Source organism: Lagopus muta, chromosome 3, assembly GCF_023343835.1.
Source record: "Lagopus muta isolate bLagMut1 chromosome 3, bLagMut1 primary, whole genome shotgun sequence".
Lineage (NCBI taxonomy): Eukaryota > Metazoa > Chordata > Aves > Galliformes > Phasianidae > Lagopus > Lagopus muta.
Window position 1 is genome coordinate 7,963,029 of NC_064435.1, and position 19,944 is coordinate 7,982,972.

General features: G+C 43.4%; 2 protein-coding genes across 3 annotated transcripts in view; both read left to right on the plus strand.

The window, feature by feature from the left end:
* NDRG1 (N-myc downstream regulated 1) overlaps positions 1 to 19,944 on the plus strand; it is a 342,384-nt gene that overhangs the window by 195,599 nt on the left and 126,841 nt on the right. The window lies entirely within an intron of this gene.
* ST3GAL1 (ST3 beta-galactoside alpha-2,3-sialyltransferase 1) overlaps positions 1 to 19,944 on the plus strand; it is a 72,978-nt gene that overhangs the window by 38,967 nt on the left and 14,067 nt on the right. The window contains exons 1-3 of one of the 2 annotated variants that reach the window (XM_048939714.1): positions 6,508 to 6,638; positions 7,809 to 8,537; positions 17,838 to 18,034. In XM_048939714.1, the coding sequence (XP_048795671.1) occupies positions 8,226 to 8,537; positions 17,838 to 18,034 (509 nt within the window). In that variant the 5' untranslated portion in view covers positions 6,508 to 6,638; positions 7,809 to 8,225. Of the gene's footprint in view, positions 1 to 6,507; positions 6,639 to 7,808; positions 8,538 to 17,837; positions 18,035 to 19,944 lie in introns of those variants that run through there. The other variant, XM_048939713.1, reaches the window with a different exon arrangement.

Consider the following 19,944-nt stretch of genomic DNA (forward strand, 5'->3'; position numbering starts at 1 on the left):
ATCTCCCAAGCAAAAGCCAGCAAAGCTTGATCTCCGATTAAATACCACCTAATGGCATGGGAAAGATTTCAGAGTACAGAAGCTCTCTGTCCACCGTGGTCTTTCTGTCATCAAAGGGTGTCAAACAACAATTTTTAGTTGGCCCAGTCTTCTAGTTGGATGTTGTTAAGAACTGTTACTAGTTGAACAATTCAGAGACAGATGTTACGAAGGAATTTTAGGTTTTGATTTTCACTGTGGCGTTGTTGTATTTGTTGCTTCAGCTTTGGGCTCTTGGTGTGCCAGCCTGTATAAAGACAGCACCAAAGTCCCAGCCCAGCCCAGTGGTGTGTGTTGCCCCACTGCAGAATAGCCTTCCTAGTCCAGCATTTTAATCCTGAGCCTGTCTAACATTGTAGACTGCAAGATGAGAAAGGAAAAGAATATTTTTAAGAGTTTCTAGTGATGCATTTTCTATTTAAAACATAAGATGTGTACGTGTGAAAGAAAATTTGGAATATATGAAAGAAAATGAGGTACCACAAGGGAAGCAGAGGTCCTGTTTTTGAGTCATACTGTATGTGGAAAGAAGTAAGACTACTCATCCAAACATCACTTTTTAGTGGGAGAATGTTGCTTCCTATAGTATGTTCTTCCCCCTCTGGTTTCCATCACAACCCAGGGGAGACCTGGGAGCCTCCCACCTCACCTTTGGCTGTAATCACTGCTGCTCGCAGTGTGGCTGGATGGCTTTTGCTCTGGTGCTCTCCTTTTGTTTTAAAGATGCTTAAACTGAGGGTTGAGTCAAAGAAATGTCTCAGCAGTGGAGTTGCCTGTAGGGTAGAATTAATTGCCCATCTCTGTGGTCTCTCCCAGTTTATCTGATGGAAAAGATACTCGGGCTAATTTGATCATGGTTTCATCTTCACAGTTGCAGTCACCTCTGTGTTTTCCAGTAGTAACTGGGACCTGAGGGGATGTCAGCCTTAGACAGCTGGCATGCTCCTTGCAGCTGTCCCTTTCACCCCAAACCCAGTTTCACTCCTCTCAAGGATGAAGACCGGAGGGTGCAAAGAGATGGTAGTAGGTGGTGTGTTGTTTATCCAAAAGGTGACGAGTTGATGGGATCCTGGAATGATTTTGCAGCATCAGCATCTTTTTCTTTTATTGAGATCAGAGAAGAGAGCAAACACCTAGAGTCCAATCCAAGCTCTGCTGCTCAGAGCAGACTTTGTTTCAGACCCACTTCTGATTCACCAGCTCCCTGCTGTCCTTTATCCTTAAAAAGGTTTTATTTGAGCATCTGGCTTTCTCTACACCCAGTTCCCCATGTTGACCTCTGCCATAGACACGACAGCAGAGATGTTGTTCAGCCCTTCCCTTGAGAACTGCAGTAAAGATTCCACTCCCAGGCACCTTAGTAACATTCCTGTTAAAAATTGCTAAGATAAAGATTTATTTTGAGGTAATAGAGTGCAACTACCGCACCCAAATTTCTGTTAATATTGTACACATCTTGCACAAAAAGCTGTTTGCTTATTCTGACCACACAGACCTGTTGTGCACGTAGGCAGGGAGGGCTCTGTTAGTACCAAGGAGATCTCTTATCTGCCTGGACAGCCCAAGTGTGACAGATAAGACACAGGTAATAATTTTTTTCAGATCACTAGCACCTAAATGCCATGCACTCACACTCCATAAACCACCTCCAGTTTTTTTCCTATTCACTGTGATGGATGAAACAGTGCCCAAGGTCTGGCTTCAAATTCAAGAAACGTGGGGGAGTTGCTGTCTTGAAATCTGAGTAAAGCAAATTTTTCTCGTAGCTTAAATGTTACCTAATGTGTAATTTTACTTTGTTTTCATTTGATTTTTTTTATATATATATTTTGTTTTGTTTTTATGTAGGCAGTGTTGATATGATTAGTTGGAGTTACTGAGGTGAGCATTTTAACAAATGTGAGCAGTATTATCAACATGTTAGACCGACTTGGATATTGTGACCCTTTTTGGCAGCAGTGGTCAAACAGGCTTGTTCTTCACAGTACCAGTCAGAGATGTGGCAGGGGAGTTACAGATTAAAACTTACTGATTAAAACACAGGTGCGACTTGGAGTTGCTGTTCAGTGCACACAGGACAGGAGCACCTGTGTCACCCCTGTAAGGATGGGCAAGAGCCTCCAGTTAGCTCTGAGAAACAGAACACAGTTTGGTGTTAATTAACTTGTGGATAGAAAAGAATGAATTCATGGAATCATAAGGATAGTTCAGGTTGGAAGAGACTCTTCATGAACATCTAATCCAACCCCCTGTCATGGACAGGATCATCTCTCCCTACACCAGGTTGCCCAAGGCCCTCTCCAACCTGACCTTGAATACTTCCAGGGATGGGGCATCCACAACTTCTCTTGGTAGTCTTACCACCTGGTGCTTTTCCAAAATAGCATCCCTGGTGACTTTTGGTGGCAGAGGCAGTGATACCTGTGTTGCTGGGGCATGGTGTTTGTATCCTTTGTGTGGTCCTTGGTTCTTTCTGAGACTGATCATCTGGAAGTGGAGGAGATGGCCTAGAGGTCTTGCATGGGCTCCCAGCATTGTCTGTGTGAGGGAGATTCGTGTTTAGCTCTGAGGAGTTGTCAGGCTGTAATTGCTCAATCCATCTCACATAGCAAAAGCCTCATGCTCAGAGGTCTCTGGCAAGGTGTCAGACCAGTAAAGTGTTTCTAAATGTCAGCCAGCTGCTAGCAGTGGGAAGGAGCCAGCGATGAGCTGGGGCAGGGCAGACGAGCCTGTGCTTTGGAATAACAGTCCCATCCACTGTTCCTTTCCAGGATTTAGCACAAAACTGAATTGAAAAATTACACGTTTTTCCAGGGACAAGCTTTCTGCTGCCCTGCGGTGATATCTTCCAAAACATTTGGGACCTTCATTTCTACAGATTTCATTTTGCATCCTCATGGTGCATCCAAGGATGGAGCTCTGAGACCCAAGGTTGGAAACATAGTTACTCAGGAGGAGTATGAATGGGAAGAAGTCCCAAAACAACAGGAAGCATGCTTGAGGAAATACAGCTTGTGTTGCCAAAAGGCTTGATAACAATGTATTGTGAATGCAAAGCACCTGCGAACCTTTGAGCTGTTCAGAGCTTGCATGGAAAGCTGGAAATGTCTTTATACAGGGATTTTGGTTCTTGTCGCTTTTGTGCTGTTCTGACAAATGTGCTGCATATGGAAAATGCTGATGACATCAAACCAGAGAAGTTTGTTTTACACCTAGGTTTTAATGTGGGCTGTGGACCAGGAGGCTGGATCCTGAACTGTCAGCATCAAATGAAGGCTGGCAAAGATGTCACTGATGTGCTGGCAGTTAGTACTTTCCTGCTAGCAAACAGGCATTAGGAAGTGGTCAAACTCAACCATAAAAGGCCATTTACTTGGGGAGATGATTATTTTCATTATGCTTTTTTGTTTGTTTGTCTAAGACTAAGAAAAAAATCAAGAAAAGAAGCATTCTGCGAATTTTCACAGAATCATTAAGGTTGGAAAAGGCCTCCAAGATCATTAAATCCAACTGTCAACCCGTTACCACTATGAAATACTGTCTTTAACACACACTTGAATATTTCTAAGCATTTCTTTCATTTCTAAGATAATTCAGAATAATTTTGAAAAAGAATTTGCAATTTTAGAAACAAAAGTCAGGAAGAAGTGATATTATTGTAAGCAACATTAAGCACAAAGGTTTGACCTCAACAAAATGCCACTTGCATAGCTCAGATTATTTTCTGTCATTCATTCTTGAATGATATTTTCTGAAGATTTGTATTTCCAACGAAATTACCTGTGGTGTGTGGCCAACGTGATTTGAAATGACAGAGTAATTCACACTGCTGTTCTGACTCTGTGTTGTTAGGGGACAGTTGGTCCAGATCCAGCAACTAGGAGAAGGTGAGGCTGGGGCAGCGCCATGCCTGGATTATAGAATCATTGAATGGCTTGGGTTGGAAGGGACCTCAAAGATTATCTAGTTCCCACCCCCCTGATGTGGGCAGGGTTGCCAATCACTAGATTAAACACCAGATCAGGTTCCCAGATGCTTTTCCCTTGCATCCCATACTGTGCTCTATGCCACCAGGCAGGCAGAAAGTGCTTTGGTGTTGGCTTATCTGCGTGAGTTTCACACCTGGACAGTGGGGCTGAGGCTGTCATGGGATAGCCACGGACTCAGACAGGGTAGCTCTTTCTCTGAGTCATTATTTCACATTTTCATCTGCCCTCGTGCCCCTGTGCTGGAGGAAATGGGCTCTAATGGGCTGATGGCTCCCTAAGATGAGCCAGGAAGCAGCCAGACAGGGTACTGTTTGGACTTTCACACCTGTCCATGTCTCTCTGTGCTCCTTTGTGGCATACGGGTGAGCTTTCTTCACATTACCTGACAAATGCAATGAGAATACACTGCATTACAAGGTGGATTTATTAAAAAAAAAAAGTATTTCCTGAAGTTCTTAGGAGTTTCTTTTATTAGTCTATCACATAGATTTGATTTTATCCACATTCCAAGTTGGCTAGGACCAAAGTCTTTCTTCCGATTTTGCAATACAAATAAGATCTACCCTAGGAGGAAAACAAATGTATTGATTTTCCTTCTTTCCAGAATGCAAGAAAACAATGAACACAGTTAATTGCAGTGGATTAGTCCCAGGATATTTTATTTCAGTTCATGAAACTTAGAGGACTAAGCTCTGCCCTCCTTAATGACCATGGAATCGCACTGGAACCACTCCTGCACTTGGAACCCCCCACAAAGGAACCTGCCTCACTTTTGATCTTGCCTGAGAAATGCAATTTTGCATTTTCTCTGCATTGTATGCCACTGTGTATTGCAAGTTCGCTGCAGAATTAAGTTATCTTAGCACGTCCAAGGGTATTTTACATGAGAACAAGAGTTTACGTAGGAAGCAGGAGGAAGTAGGAAGGAAGCAGGAGAAATCCAGACTGCAGATAAGACCCAGTAGCTTAAGATAGCTTAACCTGTTGACAACAGATAAAGGTAGGCACAGGCACATTGAAGTTCAACCCCATTAAACTGTTGGTGCATCATAGCTGATCAGGGCTGGGCACTTAACCTCCACATCTTAAGTTCTCAGGAATTGTTCCTTGGTCCAATGCCAAAACAACCTGTTTGCAGATATGTGAATGGCAAGGTCACAGTGAGTTGTGTTGATAAAACCGTGTCTGGTTGCACGCTGCTTCTCTGCAATAAGTTAAATTGACTAGTACAAATAGTATAGGGAGATGAAACAACTCCTCTAGAGTGGGGGTTGCAGGCACTTAGCCCAGGGCCAGGTCTCACATCAGCAGCTGGCTGCTACTTTGGCACTGCCCCACTCTTCTTGCACGGTGCATGGTCTCAGATGCAGTAGAAGCCTTAGTGCAAGGAAGAAAGAAAATCCTGATCTCCGGGTTGGATCTAATTTGTGTTAAGAACAGAAAAAAATGGGCCTCATCCAAGTCACAGCAAAGCCAATGAAAACTTTTTCTATTCATTTCAGCATGCCTTTTCCTCAGGCCCTAAATCATATTTATAGTCCCGAGAGCCTTTCTGTCAGGATATATTTATATATATATTTTCCTATTCTGAGCGCCCATAGGAAACACGAGCATTCCTAAGTAAACGGAAATAGTCAGAATTAAAATAGAGTGTGTGGTGTGCGTTTCCACGCTGGAGAAGGGCCGTGGGAGTTCTGCTCTTTTCTCACCTTCACCCCGTGCTATAACGGCTGGTATGGTTACAGTTTGTCACTGCAGTTCACTGCATAAATACAGCATTTTTTTTTTTTAATTCTAAATATAAGTTTAACCATAGATGAGTTTAAAAAAAAACGTTGTGAAATGGGTGTTTGTTTTTGAGGCTGCAATTGTGTTCTTTTCTGAACAATACCCCATTTTATGGGCTTTTCCAAGACGGTCCCCTCCCTCTTCCACTTAAAAATAACTGAAGAGCAGCAACTGTGTTGACAAACAGTGATTTGGCTCAACATTAACAGCAGGAGGAGTTCAGCCAGCCAACATTGCAGCTTTTGAATTATCTGGCCCATAAATGGAGAATCAGTTTGTTTCTGGGAGTTGGCACTTCCTGGGGAGGTTGGGGGCTGTGTTTTTGTTTAGACTAGCAACTGCATCCATACCAGTAAAGCAAACAGATTTGGGACCGCTCTCTGGCACGGAGACCAACTGGTGTGGACAGGGCTGTTAAAATCCCATTCCTACTCTCCAAGGCATGGTGACCTCATCCCCAGTGCCTTTTGGAATGTGAATCCCAAACTGTACCCAGGGAGGTCTCTGGTTAGCACCGAAACTCACCACAGGTCCCTTCAAAAGATTCATTTTAGAAACAGGCACACAGGATTGCTCTCTGCAGTGTAATTCACTGCCTGAGCAGCCTGGGTTAATAAAGCCTTTCGTTATCCAGGTTGACCTGCTTGTCAGCCTTGGTTGCATTTGTTTGGTCCAGGCAGCAAATAAATCTCAGGGCATTTGGCAAGCAGCGACTAACTAGGTGGCACGCACTGCCCATCACGGAGGAGAAACTTGGAGCAGAGCAGGGGTTCACAACCATGGTCGAAGCTCCTGCTTTCAGGTTTGGCTTTACAGAACTCGGTAAATATTTAAACAACACCTCTGAAAAACTGTGCTGTATCTATGTCCAGCCCTTTGGAAAAGCAGTTTGGCCTTTAGGGTGTCCCTGCAGATCCCCAAGTGAAGAGGCAGCAACCTCTTTCCTTTGTGTGAAGGAGCTTGGGGGGGGGGGGGGTGAAATGGGAGGGAGCCTACAAGGATTAGTTTAATATGGGAATTTCTGACAGATAACAGTTGCTGTTTTGCTCTTTGCTGGCTGGATGCCTGAAGCTAAGTCCACAAGACTTTGTTTGCTGGGCTTTTGCTTTTTCACAAACTGCCCATATTCTAATGCAGACTCTTCTCCAATGTTTTTCCTTTTTTTTTTTCTTTTAGTTAAGAGAATGCTGATTAAGCGATGACACTTTAGAGGCCTTTTTTTTTTTTGCAAAGATCTAAATTTTAAAAAGCCACAAGACATCTTCTTCCCATGAAACAGTGGTGTTGTGGGAGGAAGGATCCATTATTCAGCTTTTAAAGACTTGGTGCTTGCTTAAATCCCCCATCCGGGCTGCTCAGCAGCCCCCACTCCCTGCCTCTCTGCCTGGCTGGGATCTCAGGGGAGCCTCAGAGATCAAAAGCTGGCTGTACCTAGCCTACCTTGGCAGTAAGATGGAAAATAACAATAATCCATGCAAAACAAAGGACATTTATCCTTTAACTTCCTCCGTCTGTCCCAGAATATATGAGCTATTCTTGCTTAGCTTTCTCCGAATTACAAATCCAGCCAGAATGCTTAGGAAATGAAGCCTGTTGGGGGAGAAAGAGAATGGAATGAACTTTTCTTCCTTCCTGTCCTTCCCTCCTCTGTCTGGCTCTTTTTGTTCAGCTGGATCATGTTATGCATACTTGGCTTATCTGGTGGCTATCAAGGTCAGCCTAAGGGAATAAGGTGTTTCATTGCTATTCAAATGACTGACCTGTAATTCAAACAGGGCCAGAGAGCTGTGGCTGACTCAATATAAAGGGGCTAAAGGTCCACAGGTCGATGTTCTGCCCTTTTGGAAATTTCAGCCTGAAGCTCCTTGGTATGCATTTAGGGCAGCTGAAGTCATAGCTGGTGCTGTGTTGAGGGCTCAAGTTTTGGGATGGGCAGTGAAAAGCATGGAAACTGACATTTGTTTTTCTCTTTTTCTATGTGTGTGTCTCCAGGCTGCGAACTGCTCTATATGGCTTAAATGGACATCAAAGTATGTTTTTCAGCTGGAATATACATCCCCTAACAATCTGATCCTTGGTGAACTATCTACAAGGAAAGAAAGAACACGGTCTGCTTTTTACAGTTTGGGTCCTGCACAGAAGACCTGGAACGTGAAAGGATAAGGATCTGTCTTTGTTGAAGCCATAGTGGAAGAGATTTCCAAGCACCGTGAATAGGGAAAAGAAATACCCAGCTCTGCCTTTTTTTAAGCCTGTCTGGGAAAAACGAATCTTCTTCCCCTGTGGACGGAGGTACTGCAGTTGTAGGTATAGCCTAGGCCCCAGGTGGTGAGCAGCCCCGAGAGGACTAGCAGCAGCTGTCCGTGTTGCCTTAGCTTTCCCCCCACGTCGTGCTCCACCAGCACCAAGATGGTCACCGTCAGGAAAAGGAACGTGAAGGTCTTCACATTTGCCTTCGTGCTCATCACAGTGACATCGTTCCTGCTGAACTACAAGCAGCAGGTGACCATGACCACTTGGGATCCTAGATACATCATCACTCAGTTTTCTGAGCAAGTCCGAAAACTTATCAAATTTCCTAGGAGGCCGTGTAGCTGTAGCACCTGTATTTCCGAGCTGGGACATTCCCTCTGGTTCGACCAGAGGTTTAACTCAACTATGCAACCTTTCCTGACCTCACAAAATGCCTTGATCCCAGAGGACAACTACAGGTGGTGGCTGGTAAGTGGAAGGTGTGCTGGTGGGGAGGCGGGCTGCCCTTGGTGTGCTGAGATTTAGAACCTCGGGTGATGCTGAACAGGTGGTGGGAGGGAATTCCTGCTGTAAATATTTGTGGTCCCAGTTGACAAGGCAGTCAGAATAGGGAGAAAATGAGTGTTTTTGCTGATGTTTACCACACAGGTACTTGTTGACTATGTTCATTGGCTGCGAGTTAAGAAAATCAGCCTTTCGGAACATGTTCAGAGGAGGGCCACAAAAATGGTCCAAGGGCTGGAACACCTTCCCTATGTGGAAGGCTGAGAGAGCTGGGGCTGTTCAGCCTGTAGAAGACAAGGTTCCAGGGAGACCTGAGAGCGGCTTTTTGATATCTGAAGCAGGGCAATAAGAGAGAAGGGGACAGATTCTTTAACAGGATGTGTTGTGACAGGACAAGGAGAAACAGTGTCAAACTAAAAGAGGGGAGATTTTGGCAGGATATAAGGAAAAATTTTTTATAATAAATGTGGTGAGCAGTGCAGCATGTTGCCCTGAGAGCTGGTGGATGCCCCATCCATGTAAACATCCGAGGTCAGGCTGGATAGGGCTCTGAGCAACCTGATCTAGCTGTAGGTGTCCCTGTTCAGTGCAGGAGAATTGGATTAAATGACCTTTAAAGGTCCCTTCCAACTCAAATGATTCTATGAAATTCCCTGTCAGAGCTAGGGATTTGCGAATCTCAGTATTAACTCCCTTCTTGTTGGGAGGAAACTCCCTTCTTGTTGCAATGAGAAGAATTTGTAATGCAGCTTGTTGCACTTCAGGTGGTAAAAAAGGCCTTCTGCCTTTTTGTTGAGGCAGCAAAGCAAACTTATTGGGAAGTGTGTGAATCGTTTGGGGCTCTCCCAAGTGTAAGACTTGCAAATACTTAGCAGGATTAAACAAAAAATGATTCATTCCATGTGTATGAGCACAGGCTGCATTGTTGCTGGTGGCGTAAAACAGGTCTGCAAGGCACACAGGTACACTGGGTCACGGGAGGGAGCAGTTCATACGTATCCTTAGGACTGGGTGGTGCAAAGAGCTGGATCTCAACATCATGAAAGCCAGTAGATATCTTGTTCTAGAAGCATAGGAAAGAAGATGGTGTTTCCTGATGGTTTGTCTAATTGAATCCCCTTTTGTGTTTTCTTGAAATGAGATCTTGCATTAAATGAGTTGCTGATGGCCCCTGCTGCCCAGCTGCTAAAGCACAGGTTCTGGCTGGTTTCATAATGAGTTGCCTCCCTGTTTGTCACAAAAAAAATAGTTTCACAGAGCTTTTCTTGGAACACACAGCTGCCTACAACCTGGTCTCCCATGCACAGCTCTTAATGTGGAATTAAAGTGGACATTCATATGCACGTTGGAGGGGTTCAGGTCTCGGAGGAGGTGTCAGGTACTGTAGAAACAAGGCTGAATCTGATTTATCACTTTTCACTCCATTGCCTGTTGCATTTTCTGGTGGAAAATAGCTGCCAGTAAACTGCAATATTCAACTGTTATATAAAATATATCCTCATTTTATGAAAAAGCCCACTTTGAGGCTATTAGTCTCATATTCCAACTCTTTCATCCTTTCACCTGCCCTTTTGCCATGACAGCTGTTTCCAGTCACCTGTGTGTTTTCTTGCTACCCTCATATGCTCTTCCTTCTGGTCCCCCTATTTCTCATGTGGGTTGTTCTCATCTGGGAAGATGACAGGCTCAAGTTCTGCACTCAGACCCATCTTTGATTTAAATACAAGGCTTGGATGCATTCTCTCTTTAAAATAAAAGTTGAAAAAAAGGAAGAAAACTTGGGACTTTCAGTACTAAGTTTCTGATTCTCCTTCTTGTAGTGAAACTGAAAGAGAAAAAGCACAAATATCTAACATCAGTTCAACTCGAAACAGATATTTGGAGGGGAGGGTTCTTTTTCAGCTAAATGAAGAGAGTCTCATCCCAAAGCTTTTTTCTTTTTTTTTTTTCCCCTAAATTTTCAGCTCTAACTCTATTTTTACTGTTTTCCTTCATTTTTTAAATTCAGGTCAAGTTCAAAGGGAATACACTATTTCAGAACACAAAATCAAAGCAACTTTTTCTTAGATGGAAGATTTCTATGCTTTTTCCACCATTGTTTTTCAGTCAGAACTTACCTTCAGCCAGAACATGTGAAATGTTTTGGTGACACGTAAAATTGCATTGTTCAGAGGAAATCAGCCACACACCGAAAACACTTGCCCTAATCTAATGTTAAATGGTGGAGGAGCCCTGCAGCTCCTGTTTGCAACCAGTCTGAGTAGCCCTTTCTGAGACAGTTGCTTCTGCAGTTGGTGTATCCCAGGTGCATCCTGGGTGAGCCCCATTTCTGCTGTTCAGTTTTAGTCTCATTTTTCAAGTTTATTCAGTGATTTCTGCCAGTCTTAAAGAAAACATTGCTTGTGGCCACATTTTATGGTTGCTTGGTTTGCTAAGTCAGTGATTGGTGACTTTTCACTATATCTGTACTTAAAAGATGAAGCACAAGGAGAAATTGCTTGTTGTTACTTCATTTCAAGACAGAAATCTTGCAGGACAGACTCCAGACAGTGCAATGCTTTCATTACCCTGTAACTGAGGTGAGGGTGATTCTGCTGGAACTCTTGTATAAGGCTGTGCCTCTGGTATAATGGGAAGACAAAGGTGATATGAGCTAAATACATGGAAAGCCCTTGCTGGACATGTTGCTCTGTCAAGCTTAGCCCACCCTCCCTTCTTATAAACCCTGCTTCTAAAGTTATGAATAGGGGTTATTCAGCCAAACGATGACATGGCACAAGTATCTCTCCACTTCTAGCAGAGCCACACCTCTGATTTCAGAGCCTAATTACAAAGATTTGAGGTGAAGTGACATGTGGGGCCAAAGGACATGGCGGTTTTGCTTGCTTGCAACTCTTTGCATGGTTATCAGTCTCCTTCATGGTGTATTTGTGGAATACACAGCCTGCTTGGTGGTATGTGGCCTTTTGGAGGGGAAATACTCTTGCTATGTGTGAAGGTCTAAAAATCTGCCTGGTTGTGTCTTTGTTCACAGAAACAAGAAGCTTCTTTGTACAGCTGTTACTTTTTGTTTGCTTAAATTCACCCAGGAGATAAACCTTCCCTTGATTTAGTCATCCTTCCTTCCATCCCTCCTTCCCTCACTTTCTCCTCTCCTCTCCTCTCCTCTCCTCTCCTCTCCTCTCCTCTCCTCTCCTCTCCTCTCCTCTCCTCTCCTCTCCTCTCCTCTCCTCTCCTCTCCTCTCCTCTCCTCTCCTCCCCTCCCCTCCCCTCCCCTCCCCTCTTCTCCACGTGTCCCTCTGTCTTTCTGTCCATTTGCATTTACTCATCTTGTATTTCAGGGATTGTCAGAGTCTCTCTGGAAGTTGTCACCTTATACAACGTGCTGCATTTATCCCTATTATCTGTCCCATTGTCCTGAACAACAGGCTCACTTTCAAGTTTTCTATTGATCTATGACAGTAGCCCATATATAAGGAGCTGGGACAAAAAAAAAACAAAAAAAAAAAAACATGCTGTAACATGGCATAGCATTTATTTATAGTTCTCTTGTTTTGTCCTGAAAGTTTCTCTTCATTGTTTTTAGTGATCAGAGAGTATAAAAAATGCAAGAATGAAACTTGCTATTCTAAATTCCAAATAACTCCACTCAAGCTGATGGATTAAAGTTTATAATAAAGTATTAAAGTTTAAACTTATTAAAGTTTATAATAACTAAAATCAGGCTCAGAGTTCTCTGGCAATCTTATCTGCTGCACAGAGTTCATAAACTTTCACATTATAACATGTTTTATTTTGAGTTTTATGATGCTCAGCTCTTGGGGACATTTGATTAGCATATCTGAAAGAAAATGCCAGCTTTTAGGTCTTGTGGCTGTAAGAAAAAGTGTAATGTATGGCTTAAAGATTTTCTCAGCAGACTATGAATAAAAGGGCATCCCCACCACGTGCATGTGGAAGCTGCTCTTATTTTTAAGGCAGTATCAGAGATACCTGGCACCTGAGTCATGCATTTTGAATGCTCTTTGTAGAAAATTTATCCAAATACTTTGATCACAAGAAATCTTTAAAACTGGGACACCGTGATGCTTGAAATGCAGTACCAAGGGCTCAGCGCCTCGAAGGCAGCATGTTCCCTTCAGAAGGTAGAGCTAAATGCAGTCCCAGTGGCTGTACATACTCGGTGTGACCTCGTGTCATCCTGCTTGGGTGCAAGCCCAGTGTTCAGACCAGCCTTGGACATATTGAGAGAAAGAGCCTGACCTTGTGTTTCCCCTTGTCCTTGCCAGCAGTGTCTTGTATGTCCAGCTGGACAGCACCAGGTTCTCCTGCGGCAAGGATAGATGCATTTGAAAGTGCTTTGAACCTGCAGTCCCTCTGAACAGCAGGCTCAGTTTTGCTGAGCTGCAGGCATCCCGCAGCCAGAAACACAAGCACACAGAGCTGGCAGAGGTAGGGTGTTTTTGCTCTTGTGGAGGTGGCTTGTACCAGCCGTGGAAGCTGGAAATCATACAATTTGGCATGCACACATTACTGAGTGCTATTTGCATAAAAAATGCACATTACATTTATATTTGAAAATACATATTTTATGACAGACACAAATCATTACATAAAGCCAACCCAAACCCTTGAAAGGCCCTATATTCTTCCCCTAAATCTTTTTGATGCATAGTAATTGCAGGACATTAAGTATAACAATAATAATGTCATATTTTCCAGACCAAGGAGACATTTTTAAAATTGATGGTCTTCTTTTAACCTTTCCTTCGGTCTGCAAAATGGAGATTACCTGCATTTGCCCCATCAGGCTGTTGCTAGGATTAATCTTTGTACAATGTCTTATGACTGGAATGTGCTGCCTGAGTGTTAATGCCTCCAAACTGTTGCAGCAAGGCAATTAGTAGCTGTGCAAAAGAGGTTCTCATGGGGCTTAAGTCTCTATCTTTTAAAGACAGTTTGAAAAAAGGGAAAACACTGAAAAAGAGTATTTCTGCACTTACTTTCCTAGGCTGCCTGTCAGTGTTCTTGCAAAAGGGCTGTCCCTGATGTGCTGCCAGGCCCACACTTATGGCTTTCCACCACTTAGTTTGTGTCCTGACCCAGGAGTGACACATTTCCACCTACATTCAGGTTAAGCAGGATATTTTCTACATGCTAATATATTGGGATTTTGAAGGTGTGTCTAATATAATGCAGTGCCAAACTTAGAATCAGGAAATCATTAAGGTTGGAAAAGACCACGCATCTAGCCCAACCATCGACCCATCCCTACCATGCCCACTAAACCATGTCACTCAGTGGTACATCTACATGCTTCTTGAAGGCTTCCAGGGATGTAATTCAACCACGTCCCTGGGTGGTTTGTTCCAATTCATTACCACTCTTTTGGAGGAGAAATTTTTCCTAGTATCCAACCTGAATTATCCAAATTGCCCATGGATGCAGGGTGCACAAGCACCAGCAGGTTTTCCCTTCTAGACTCTTTGATTTCATTGCCACTGCTCCAAGCTATTAGCTCTGAGCAGGCTTGATTGAATTCACATCCTCCCCTTGCATTCTCTTAGTTAGTTTTGAGTACTGCTTCTTAGCAATACTTGGTACCATTACTGGTGGCGTGATGGTACCAGAGAGCCTAGGGAAGCCTTCCAAGATACAAAAACAGGAAATCCCAAGGTTTCTGGTCTCTTATTCTCAGAGGGCTAGAGACTGAAGTGTTTTGAGATATTTGATATGTGGACACAAGTCAGGTAAAGATTCCTTTTGGAATTGGGCAAGAGATTAAACTTATCTAACACCGTTAGATAAGGCTGTTGATTGCAAAGACTTTGGAGAAGACCAGTGACTTCACCAAGGACACACGGTTCAGGTATTTCAGTGTATTTAAGCCAGCAGCTATATTCATAGATATATCCCTGGCACACACGTACAGCACTTGGAGAGAAGATCACATCTCAGCAGAGCTCCAAGCGGGCATTATGCTGCCATCTGCACTGCCAGGGTTTACATGGCTCTGCTTTGCATGACGGGGGTGGACTTAGATTCCTCACAGTTTTCATTTATGGGAAATGCCAAACTGGTGGTAGATTGTTAAAATGACAACACTACTCAAAAAAAAACAAACCCCAGAAACAAATATTTGGTGTGGGAAAGTGAAATATAATTGGCTTGTAATTATAAAGCTATCAAAATAGACATTTTCAAGAAGTCAAATAATCATTGTGAAATAAGGAACTTGGCTGCATATTACATCTGAAGTTTTAAAAGAGATCTGCCTTGGAGTTAAACAACTGTATTTCCTGTTCTGCTTTGTACTGCTGAAAAGTCAAAGACTAGACCATTGAAGATTAGTCCTGGTCTTGAAAAACAGAGTCCGATCAGATTATCACTGAGGATATAAAAACAGCACCTTTAATGAGGGACTGGTGTTTTCCTGGATGGCGTTAAGCAAAAAGTCCTCCTTCTACTTACGGTCTTTGCAGTCTGTAAAGCCAGTCCTAATCTCAGCTGGAGAAATTCTGTATAACAGAGATTTTAGGACAGTGGTATCCGGCCTTCTGCCTGGGCTTGGTGAGCACATTTTAACATGATTGCAATGCAGGTAGTATAGACTGATAGCAGTGTAACAGAAAGACACTTCAGATCTCAATTCTGTGCCTGCCCATAATGCACCAAAAACAGAAGTGCTACTGCTCATTTCCTTTACTGATGCTATCATTCTGTCTGAAAAGGTCATTTAACATAAAAAGAAGGCTCACCTGCTTAGGATTTTATGAAAATTACCTTCTCTATCTGAATTTTGTTGGGCAAAATCAGTTCAAGAAGAAATTTTTATTTTTCCTAGAATGATTACGTTCTTTAAAATGTTTTGAAGCAATGTTTGCTGGTATTCTCTTTCATTTCTTAAAGGCATTTAAAGTCAGTTCAGTCTTTACAGAGAGAGGAGTCTGCAAATGGTGTGTGCGCATGTGTTCAAATAACTCAAAACAAGTTCCTTCTTAAAAAATGGGATTTTTCTGCATTATACCCCTGATGCTGCATTCTGTGACATCTATGAAAAGCCCTCATTTATTTTGAAGGCTGTGCAGGATTAGGCTAACATTAAGTGGTTTGCTTATAGGCCAATTAGTTTTGAGAATTAGGTTAGACTAGGTTCATAAAGAACATACAAGTTTAGGTATGTGAAGATATGTTGGTAACATCACACACAAAAAAATTTAGGAGAAAATGACTATTTGTGCTTAAACTGCCTGCAGAATACATATGTATGTATATGCAGCAATAATAACTGTTCTTGTCTGTGCGTCCTAATTACCTTTTAGCTGTAGGTGCAGCCATTTGATTACTTGGCCTGGCTTTTCTAATGTCCTGCCCTCAGAGTGGGTTGAAGGAATAACACGAAGGGGTGAGTTATTAATGCAGCCAGAAGAAGGCAGTGCCTATTTCAGTAGTGCTGTGATTGATGTCATTTCTCAGCACTACCCAATGGACTCAGAGCTGTGGTAGTCCAAGCCCTTCCTCTTGTCTCTGCCAAAACTCAGCATCAGCTGCAAGCCAAAACAATAATGGATGGTAACTTCAGCCCAGCAAGAGTTTTGTGCTGACTTCTTTTAATGAGGACCGCCCTGTGCAATTCATACGTGAGTGTGTAGGTTAGCAATGGTTAGCAGGAGGGTGAAGTTGTTGTCAGTGGGTAGTGGTAGAACAAGAGGGAACGTTTTAAACTAAAAGGAGATTTAGATCAGATGTCAGGGGGAAATTTTTCACTGTGAGGGTGGTGAGGTCCTGGCAGAGGTTGCCTGGAGAAGCTGTGGATGCCTCATCCCTGGCAGTGATTCAAGGCCAGGTTGAATGCGGCCTTGGGCAGCCTGTTCTATTGGGTGGCAGCCCTGCCCCTGGCAGGAGATTGGAACTAGATGATCGTTGAGATCTCTTGCGAGCCAAACCTTTTTATGATTCTATGAATTTGTTAGGTAAGATTTCTTTGGCTCCTTTGTTCTGAGTCCTTGGCCTTGTTTTCCTTTATCTCTGACCTCCATGGATTTGTCGTTCAATTCTGTGCAAATAAGGTTTCTTTACATAGATCTGTGAAGAGACAACACATAATTTTGATGATCAAACAAAATTTGCAGTCATAGTTCTTTATGTGTACGTAGAGAGAGTAGGACAGATTTACAGGTCCTGGTGCAGGTGAGAGAAGAGCGTCAAAACTAAAGCCAGATTACCCCAGGCCATTGCTGGGAGTCGTGGGAAAGGTATTTTTCTTCCCTCCCTCCCTCCCTGTATTTCCTTGCCCTGAGCTTGCAGAGCAGGGCAGAGCCTTTTGGCGGATGTTGTCTTAGATCCATTCTCCCTTAGAGAGCTTTCTATCCTACGTGTGAGCAGGTGACACCACGGGTGTGGGCAGTGATTTGTGTCAGCATGCCAGCACTCCCAACCTTTTTAGCAGCCCTCAGAGAGCAGATTCCCAGAAAGGGAGTGAGTGTAACATCACCTGCCCTGCTCCTTGCCGCTGCCTTCACCGTCTGGCCATTGTTTGCACCACGCACCACAGGACTGATACAAAGAACTTCCCTCCATGGCAACAGGCACAGTGACCAAGGTCCGGGGTGGTTTTCTTCATCCTTGAGAATTTTTTGTATAGCTTTACATCTCCAGCTCTCAGGGTTAACTCTACTTTTCTGTACTGTATTGCCCTAGCGTCTGGCTAGTCCAGAATAACAGAAGTGAAAACTCACTGTCCCACTTCTGGCATGTGCCAAAAGTTGAGGGAAGGGTGTCCGTGGCTACTCTTGCTGGCTTGGCCCTAATTCTGTACTCCATCTGGTTCCCTTAGACTGTTTTGTCCTTCCTAGGAGAGTTAAAAGTAATCTTATACGTGTCTTAACAGAAGATATCTGGTCCAAAGCAGTATGAGGCTTTTAGACTTCAGAAGGACTTTAATTGTGCTGGGGTCAGCCTTGAGGAGAATGTATGATCTGTTCCACTATGGCTAAATAGAGACCGGGGATGTGAGGCTGTTAATGGAAAAGGAGGAGAAAAGGGAAAGCAAGTTAAAAAATAATTGGGAAAGGGTTTTCCATGTTTTTCCTTCACTTTTGAAGCTCCCACCTGAAGCCTTGTAGCGTACACTGTGGGAGACAGTGTCTGCAGCAGCATGAGCTAAGTTGGTCTTTGAGAAGACATTTGAAGCCATGTCTCACTCACAGAGAAGCTGGCTATACTGGTATAGTGGTAACCTGGAGTGATTTTTCTCCCTCACAGAAACTGCAAGGAGAGAAATCTCCGAAGAATATTAATGATACTCTCAAGGAATTGTTTGGGATCATTCCTGGGGACGGGGACCCACTGCAGGAGCGGAGCACTTTCTCATGCAGACGGTGTGCCGTTGTGGGCAACTCCGGCAACCTTCGTCAGTCTCAGTATGGCCAAGATATTGACTCCCATGACTTTGTGCTCAGGTAAGCAGACACCACTTCAGCTCCAGAGGTCTCTGTTGTTTGAAGATTCACTGCTATTTTCTGGGACAAGAGAGCAAAAAAGATTTCAAGGACTACCTAGTGAAATCAGGTGCTCAGGTTCTGTCTAAGCTACAGGAATATAAATTATGTGTGTTAAAGATACGGCTTCTTGTTCTAGTCCAGAAGGAAAACATGACCTGTCCTGGATTTAGGTATGTGTTGATACTGTAACTTATTCTGCACTGTTCAAAACTGCTTGTGTTTTAAAAAAATGCCTGAAAAAATGATAATCTTGGGTAAACATTCTCTCTCTAGCTAGGGCTGACAAATGATATTTTGCACACATAACTGACTGTATCAGATCTTTCTTTCTTGCACTTGTTCACTTCTAAGCAGTGGTAGGTTGAGAAGGCTCCTGTGCAGAGAGGAGACAGCTTAATGGCTAGAGCCACTTCATTAGGGGACGTATCAACTCTGTCTTTTGTGACAGTGAGCATTGTCTATTTTTTCCTGCTGAAAGACAAGGAGACATGAGGTAGGCAGAGAGAACCTCCCAGAAGGCAATCAAGATATCTGGGCTAAGTTCACTTTGCCAAGGTTTCAGGGGGAGCTCTCTTGACCACAGTAGTCCAACACATTCTCCAACTCTACACCACAGCTGGCTGTGCAGCACAATTCAGGGAGCCTTGGGGGCAGATCAGAAGGCCTTGAATGGAGAGACTACTACTGGAAATACAGTGTGTGAAATTACTCTCTCAGAATGTAATGTTTAGCTGGAAGCAGTTGAAAGTGAGTCAACAGAAGATCAGCGCTATTGAACTGCTAGGCCACCTTAAGCCTCTCTATTTTTGACACCGCTCGGATACCTAGATGTGTTTGATAAATTATTTCAAGGATTGCTTCCTTCATTTGCGTGCAGCAAACAAATATCTTCCCAGAGGCAGTCAGCCAACCAGATCTTCTCGTACGTGAAGGGAAGAGCCCCCCACCTTAATCCCATGGGTTGTAAATGCTTGGCAGTGGAAGTGCATTTATGCTTAACTCTTTGTTCCTTGCTTTGGAGACCACCCAATTCCTGTGTGGACTTTCTTACCTTGCCTGGCCTATGTTTCCAAAATTCTTATAGAAAAGCCTGGCAGGCTTTGCTGGAAGGAAAATTGAATTTTTTTTTTATAGTAATTAAGGGTATGTGTCCCCCCCTCTGTAGCTATGCATCCCTGGCAAAGGGGAAACTCTCTGTGATTTGGAATTTATCATGGCTGTCTCTGACTTCGAGAATAGAATCATATAACCCTTAGAGTTGGAAGGGACCTTCAAAGATCACGGTCCAGTCCCCTTGCCGTGAACAGGGACATCCACAGCTAGATCAGGTTGCCCAGAGCCTGATCCAGCCTCGCCTTGAAAGTCTTCAGGGACAGGGCATCTGCAACTTTTTTGAGCAGCCTGTTCCAGTGCCTCACCCCCTCACTGAGAAAGAATTTTTTCTTACATGTGACTTCTAATTTAGCTGTCTCAAGCTGGATCTGAATGAATGGCACAAGGTTTTAGGATTTGTTGAAGAACCTTGTGCAGAGGAGGTGACCCATCCATGTGCTAATCCAACAAATGAAATCTCTGGTGATCTGGTAATTCACTTTCACATGCTCTGGCAATAGATCCAAGTGTAGAAAAGAGCCTGAGGTGACACCCTCCTTTCCATACACTGTATGCCGGGTCACTTTTGCTTTGCTGTCAGTTTTCTTGACTAAGTGAAATCCCAGTCCTTTCTGTTGAGACTGTGTATGATTGCTGCCTTTGTATCCATAATTAAGACACAATGCTTGGCTTTGTGTTCACAGAAAACATGCCATGTATAACGTACTTCAGATTGACTAATCTCAAGATAGAAGTGTAGGAATTCTTACTCTTTG